This window comes from Austrofundulus limnaeus, unplaced genomic scaffold (assembly GCF_001266775.1).
Source record: "Austrofundulus limnaeus strain Quisiro unplaced genomic scaffold, Austrofundulus_limnaeus-1.0 Scaffold113, whole genome shotgun sequence".
Taxonomy (NCBI): domain Eukaryota; kingdom Metazoa; phylum Chordata; class Actinopteri; order Cyprinodontiformes; family Rivulidae; genus Austrofundulus; species Austrofundulus limnaeus.
Genome location: NW_013952515.1, coordinates 769,145 through 777,242, shown reverse-complemented (window position 1 = coordinate 777,242; position 8,098 = coordinate 769,145). Strand labels below are relative to the sequence as shown.

At 38.8% G+C, this 8,098-nt stretch overlaps 1 protein-coding gene across 1 annotated transcript in view; it reads left to right on the top strand.

The window, feature by feature from the left end:
- The window catches only part of dock7 (dedicator of cytokinesis 7), a gene marked incomplete in the record, with an annotated part of 68,737 nt that overhangs the window by 33,946 nt on the left and 26,693 nt on the right, over window positions 1-8,098 (top strand). The window contains 6 exon segments of the mRNA XM_014014278.1: window positions 679-910; window positions 1,062-1,226; window positions 1,436-1,456; window positions 2,758-2,927; window positions 3,811-3,900; window positions 6,813-6,902. Coding sequence (XP_013869732.1) covers window positions 679-910; window positions 1,062-1,226; window positions 1,436-1,456; window positions 2,758-2,927; window positions 3,811-3,900; window positions 6,813-6,902 — 768 coding nt within the window.

Sequence of the window (8,098 nt, the reverse complement as noted above, 5' to 3'; positions counted from 1 at the left end):
CACCTATTGACATTATCTCTGCAAAAACTCATGCTGCTAAAGTAAGTTAGAGAAAAGTTACAGAGATTTTAGTAAAGAAATAATTTTGCGTTTTGTCATACTGCACAGGACAGACCATGTTGGTACCATTAATAAATCTTAAGTTTTTAATTGCAAAAGTTATTTATTTTTTCCTACCTGCCTGAAAATACTTTTTATTGAATGTTTGTTCTTTTGAAAAATTATCCAAACTTTTATTATTATTTATTATTTGTCACCATATATATTATATAAAATAATGAGAAATTATATTTGACTTCAGCTGGACCATATTCACTCAAAACCAATTAAAAAGACATTCAACACTTTTTACAACATATTTTGGTATCAGCTTTGACTTGCTTTAAAAAACGATATCAAAAATCTTTCTTTTACAGATTTGTTTTAATTTATTTACAGATTTGCAATGATGCCATTTTGTACAGTTTGTTTACCTTCTGATTCAACTGCTTGACGTTTGAACTGTGTTTGGTGGATAATACTAAACATGTCCAGGTTCAAATCATAGATCTTAAGTTAAAAGCGTTTGAAAGAAATAAATAAAGGGGAAAAGCTGTTTTGCCCCCAGTACTGGGGGCTTGGGGCTCAAGAGGTTTTTCAATATATTTTTCACTGTTTTTCTCTTCTCTCCCATTTTAGGACCAGTACTTGGATAAGTTCTTTGCCCTGGTCCATGCTCTGGATGAGCACGTGTTTCCGGTCAGGATAGGAGACATGCGCATCATGGAGAACAACCTAGAGGCCGAGCTCAAGTCCAGCATCGCGGCTCTCACCTCAGCCCAGCTTGAGCCAGTGGTTCGATTCCTTCATCTTCTGCTCGACAAGTTGGTGCTGCTCGTAGTTCGGCCGCCGGTCATTGCCGGACAGATCGGTAAATACTTTTCGATGCCACTAACTCAAAATGAGATAGCCTTTACTGAGTTTACATTTAAAATAATTTTCTGTTCATTCAGTTTTATATTGCTGGGTCATGTGCATTTAATAATAGCACAGAATGATTTCCTTGTTTGTGTGTGTTTTAGTGAATCTAGGTCAAGCGTCCTTCGAGGTCATGGCGTCGGTTGTGAACCGGCTTCATAAATACCTGGACACCAGCCAAGATATGCACGGCCGCAACAGCCTGCTGTCCTCTTACATCCACTACATCTTCCGCTTGCCTAGCACAGACCCCAACTCACCATCGCCAGGTATAATCCGGTTATTGTCAGATTTGTCTTCACTYTTTTTCCTGCTCTTTTGTGTTTATACCTTTTCCGTTACTGGCATCCATTTCCCAGCTCACCCTCACTGTTTGTTACTAAGCCGGCCTGCCATTTCTTTTCTATTTCTTTTTAACTTTTGCCTTTTTTTTCCCTCCCCTCTCATATTCATTTTATCTTCTGCCTGCCCAACACAGACCCCAACTCATCTCTAACAGGTAGATATGTTGCACTACAATAAATTCTAATCTGTGTTTCTTTTACATTGTGAAATACATTTGTCTCTTAATATATGCTTTGTCTGAGCATTTCATGTTTGACTTAAAAAAACATGTTTTTGTAATTCTTGTTTACTGATTCATAAACGTTACAGTACAAGAACATCGTAAACATTGGATGAATTACTGTTTTTGAAATTGTGKGCTTGAAGGAATTTATTAGTTAGATACTGATGTTAAGACACCACACCATTTGTCTTAAGGGCTCGACACACGGGCAGCTACAAACTACAGCGATTAACAGCTGTCATCGCAGCCAGGGTGAAAATCCGACACACGGGACACGATAGCGATTGCAGCGTTGCGAATCGCGCTCTCAGATCGCTTGTCTTCACAAAATTTGATTGGTTCTTGACTCTGAAGGTGGTTTTGCATTACTGACGTGTAAACTAAACAAATCTTGYGATGCTAATGATACTGAAAAACAAACAAACATCAAGATACAGTTTTATGAGGAAAAACTTACCATAAACTTCACCCTGGTGCCAATAAATTCCCACAAAGCTTTTTAGTAATCACTTGGTGAAAGTGTTAGCTAACGGCAGTGTGTAGCATACTCTCCTCTCATTGGTCAGTCAATGAAACCCTCGCTGATTGGTTGTACGCTAAGCGACAGCGACAAAAGTTGAACATTTTTCAACTTTCATATGTCGCGTCACAAGCTCGCGTGTGCACGTGTACATGTACGAGCATGAAATTTCACATGCACTATTTTCGCCGGTCGCTTAGCTGGAGGAGGGCAAGAGATTGTCGCCTCATCGCACAGGCTCCGTAGGAAATAAATGGAGAGCGAGCGACGTCGCCTCCCGTGTGTCGAGCCCTTTAGTTTCCTTTTTTAAGGCTTGACTTTTATAATCTATTGTTTGACTATTGTAATGTCCTGCTTAAAATAGTTTGAGGTACATGCCCAAAAACATGACAACATATAGAAATACCRTTATAAATTCATTAGGAAAGATATTTTCTGTACGAGTTGCCTGCGATTCAGGCAACTCGTACAGAAAATATTGTGGGCGTACCAGGCACTGAAGATCCCTGTATAAAAAGACCGGAACTTCCGGTTTCAGGCAGCGCTGCTTTTGCTGACTCCAGCCGGRAGCAATAAAAGCAACGCTTGTCTCGATTTTAGTTCACGAACACAAAATTTTCTTACAGGCTCACAACCAAATGGTTAAGCAGGGTGTTCCCAACCTCCACATCCTGAGCGACTCATCCGTTTTGGTCTCTGTGTGTTGTCCCAGGTCCCGGAGGGTTGGGAGGTTCGGTCCACTACGCCACCATGGCWCGCTCGGCTGTTCGACCAGCCAGCCTCAACCTCAGCCGCTCCCGCAGCCTCAGTAACAGTAACCCAGACATTTCCGGTACRCCCACGTCTCCCGATGATGAGGTTCGCGCCATAATTGGCAGCAAGGTAAGATAGGGGGAAAAAAAAGAAGGCTTTGTTTGTCGTAGTGCTATGAGGTCAGCACATTTTAAAGAGGGGAAAAAAAACAAGAGGCACCCACATTCAAAAATGTTACATGTTGACAGAACCAGCAGCAAAGATATGTTTTTTTGACTTCTTAACCCCAGAGATTATTTACCTTGTCCACACCACACGTGGGTGTTAGATACCAGGGATAATTATTCACCTTATTGTAATCTAAGCAACTCACATTAATCTGTGAAGTATTTTAGTCTGACTTGAATAAAGTACTTAAACACAATTTTGTAATTCTTAGCCTCTATAAAGTAAAAGCCTCCATGTTGCACCATGACCCAGCAGAGATTTATTGTCATGAACTCGCTGTAACATCRACCTGTATTTTTATTTTTATTTTATTTATCTGTTGTTGTGTATTTTTGTCTTGCATAATTTGTAGTTTCCCACTTTAAGCATTTTTATTTGTCTCAGAAAGCACATGAGCTGTGAGTGAATGATGCAAATGTGTCTTTCTAATGGCCTTGCTGTATTTGTAACTATTATAAGATGGATGCAGCCCTGTTCTGATGATTGCCCCCCTCTTTCTGCTAATACTTAACTAAACCTTTCTTTTTTCTGTGTCAAAGGGAGGGAAAGTTATTTTTACATTCAGATGAAAAGGGACAGAGAGAATATACGAACTTTGCTCCTTTTTGGTGATAATTTGGAATTTAGTAATGTTTTTTGGGGGGCCTTGGCGTCTCCCAGTAGTCCTGACTTTTGAACTTCTTTTAACTTGTCATTATTCCTTCCCTCCTCCTTACCCCCCATGCTGCTTGCTTGTTCCCTTGCTTCCTGCCTGCCTCRTGTCCTTTGACTTTGGCACCCCTAGGGCTTAGACCGCTCCAACTCATGGGTGCACACCATGGGCTGTAGTGCCCCCTGGGGATCCGGCCCTGGGTCCGCTCCAGAAACCCTGCAGGTGGTTTAATGAATGCCCCGTTCTCCACATTGCCTCACGACAAAAATAACCCTGTCCACACTGAATGGATTCTGAAATATTTGGAGTTTTGGTTTAYTGAAATACTTAGAGCACACTCAGGGATATAATTGGAGAATTTCCTATCAATCCAAACATTAGCTGAATACATTCTTTTTTTTATTTGTTTATTTTGTAAGGTTAAAATCTCTGTTTTGCACACTCAGCCTATACAAAACTTCTTACAATGTTTCTGTCATTCTTCACTAAACAAATGTGATAAACTCCCAAACCACGTGAAATGTTAATGTAACATAAAGGCAAAACAAACCAAAACGCAAAAATATTACAGCTGTCCTTTTAAATTTATTTCACAATCCTCACATTAACTTACTCATGGGAGTCACAGTCGCCTCCATGACCATCATGTTGTCACATATTAGGCCCTGTTCTCACACGGCAGTAACAGTGTTCTTAATGATACGATTATAAGTGAACAGCTCTTATTATAGGTATGAATGAGGATGAGGTGGCACGGGCAGCWTATTGCATTTTATTTAGATGTGTGAATGCAAAAAAGCAAAAYCGAGCTGCTTCCATTGGATTGACAATATACTTTCAGCTGAGTCATACATCAGGTTCTGTTTCACTCGTTAAAAATCACTTCAAAGTGAGTGACTGTGTTGATATTTTGGCATAAATCAAACAGTCAGTTGCAGCTCTGAGTTATGATGCCACTAGATTACAAAATTAAAACCCCGCTGGACACGTACAAATCTGAGAGGTTAGATATGGTCACAACTCTCAGCCCAAGCGGAGACTTATTTTACTGTCAGGTGTGACGTTAGACTGTCAGAGCTGTGCWCTTGTGATTGGATCAGAAAGGACACTTGTTAATGCCAAGTATAGAAAAAAGTTATTACATCTAACATCTCTCTTTTTCTCAGTTCTTGATGAAAAATCATGCAGATCCAGATACAGTAAAGTTAGTTGTGCTTTGAGACCGTTATCATTCCTGTCTTTGTTTCTGTTTGTCACATTTACCRTCCATTGTATGTTTCAGTACAGTGGTATAAACATTAAACCTAGACATGTTATTTTAAKTATGTACGGCAAATTTAGAGACAAATGTTTTAACTGTAGAGAAAAAGAGTAGCGTTAGAAATAACTTCCATCACCGTAACAGATTTTTCTCTTTTCTTTTATTCATAACATCCCATTCTCTCCCCTTCTATGCACACTCTGATCTCAGCTCGTTTTACCGCACGACTCTGCTAACTCCTCATCGTATTCAGTTTTGTCACTAGAGCCTGGTGTATTWGTGAGTGTGAATGTGTATCAACACACGTGAAGTTCTTTTCTCGCTTTACATCTTTGTGTTGTCTTCTGTGATTTTAGATTGTCATGACATAAAGGATATATTAAAAACGTACACATCGACTTAACAAGATAATATATTACAATCATAAAAACATAACTAGRTTATCCACTAGTAGTAAATTTACCCTAGATATTTTAGAGTTGTGTTTGTTTTCATTAGTTTTATGTCTCTGCAGCATTACCTGGAGAGATACAGAAAGGTGCAGCTTTGAGAACGGGCTGTAAAATCAGTAGAAATGATTTTATGGCTCCATTTTGTACCATTTTGTATCTCTGCTGTAAGGCACTGCGTAAAGTGATGCCTTAGGCTACGTTTACACTGCAAGYAAMTGYGACCCAAATCYGATTTTTGGCCCMACCAAAGTGACTTCARTCTGAACGGTYGTGTCGCATTTCATCTGACTTTTATCTTTTATCTTCATATTATGATACAAACCTCGAGTCAAGCAGTTTAAATCTTGTAGCACAACACGACTTCAGCTACAGAACAGAAATCCAGTTGCTTTGCCTTTTGTTCTTTTCATGTTCCGTGTCCTGGATGACTGAGAATCTGCAGAAACATATGATGCTAACGATACTTTTCATTTAGCACGTCACTTCGTTCCACAAATACATGCTTCTCCGGAGCATCCGGTCAGAGGCAGGTTCAGATATAAAACACGGAACCAMACAAGCATGTCAGATAATTATTTAATTGGCTCTGGTGTAAAGGACCTGYCACACTAGACAACTAATGCCAACTTATAAAACATTTTTTAGGTCTAAACTGCTAAAAGAAAAGTTATACATTTGATCAATTTGTTCAAATTACATTATGTACACACCGAAAAGAAGCTTGCTGTTGATTTTTTTTGATTCCGTCTTCAATGTYGATGTCTTTAAAATGTTCATAAGTTGGCTAGTGTGACAGGGCCTTAAGCAACAACTTCAAAATAGACGATTCAAATCAACAAGTAGCATCCATGTTTAGCTACTCCTCTGATGGCCCTGTCACACTACATTTTAAACTTGTGCTTTTTTACATCTAAATTACTAATAAAAGTTATATATTTGTTCGTTATCATTACAGTATTTACACACCTACATAGATGTCTTTAAATTTTGCATACATTGGCACAAGTTGTCTAAAATGTTAGTGTAACAGGGCCTTAAACAGTGTGTTGAATGTACTGGAGTATAATGGAGGTTGGGTTTAAAATATAATGTGAACTTTCATGCAAAGAAATCTGATAAAAAATTAATTAATTTAAAAAACGGACTTGAGCATTAAGACCTGCAGTGTGAACATAGCCTTAGATTAGGGGCACAACATTTAAGCATTGTGACCCTGTCCTGTGTCTAAATGTTTTGTGTTTTCATGTATGAGAAGTATGTGCTGCATAATCACAAAAGTGTCTTTTATGCACGTATGTGTGGGGTATGTGTGACCCAGCACACAGAGTTGCCTGCGTGCTGAGGCGTAGCCACCCCCCCACACACTGCTGTTGCTCCTCCACTAACTTTGCTGTCACCGTTCCATTCATCCCCACTCATAGGCCATGGAGCGCTGTGGCAATCGCATGTCTTCGCACACTGAGAGCGCCAGTTTCTTGCAAACTTTAACAGGACGGTTGCCCACTAAAAAGGTAGAGCCACTTGCACTTGGGGGAGGAGCCCACCCAATCCTCACTTGTCCTGTCTGTGGATGTGTGCCTCTGCATCGGTTGATGTTGTAATTGGTTTTTGTGTAGTTTTGTTGAATGCCGTTTGTCACAGATCTGCCTTATTTTTTTTTATTCTTGTTATATCGAGGAGTTTTAAATGTTGGCTCTAGTCTGGCTAAAGCTGACGGTGAGAAATCCACTTAGTCTAGGAAGTCTTCATTTATAGTGTGCTAGTTAGCTTAGTCCAAGAAAAAAAAAGACATACCAACATTTGAATCAGCTGCTGTCATTCTACAAGAATTTTTTAACCACAAAATGCACAGAGGTGATTTATGTTATAGTTACACAAAACCTGTTCAGGAAATGTCCCAAAAAAATAAACAGGATTTTCTTTTCTGCAGCTGTTTATCCACACTTTTAGTCTCCCTCAGCTGGTCCAGTTCTTTGTACCCAATGAGTTTATATATAATAACTGGAGTGAGTCTTGTCCACGTGACTGTGTGTTCCACTGTAGCAGCTGTGGCGCTAACCAAACTGTGCAAGAGTCTGGATTTARTATTACTGTGCATATTGGCAAAAGAGCAAACAATAAAAGGCTGATTATGTAAAAACTTCAAAAACTATTAAYGATAATAACAAAAATATTATAYTGGATAAGCTATCCGATGTATAGAAAAATACAAAAAAGGTGTGTGTGTGTGTTATGGATATACCAACAGAAGAGAAACAAGAAAACATGYCTCATTTTACARACAAGCAGAATTAATGTAATTGCTAATTACTGAAGTGGTTAGCAGATATTAGCTTCTGTAGCATATGCTGTATTGTTATACAGAGAGTAGCATTCTGCTAAGTCATGCTACATTTTAGCACAAATGATTAAATATTACAGGCCGGTTTTACCTCTGGTTAATGGAATATTTACAGAGTGTAAAATAATATGATATATTTTTGTCGTTGGTGTCTTCTTAAATGGGTGTTCTTAAATGTAATTTCATTGTGCTCCATACAATGACAATAAAGGCATCATCAATCAATCAATCAATCAATCAGTCAATCTTTAACTATTTCTAAGTTTCAATTAGACAAACCTGTCCTGTTGAGAAGATAGTTAGCCAATATCAGAAGAGACAAGTTTCATCCTAAACTATCACCGGGTATGCAGACAATATTTTTTG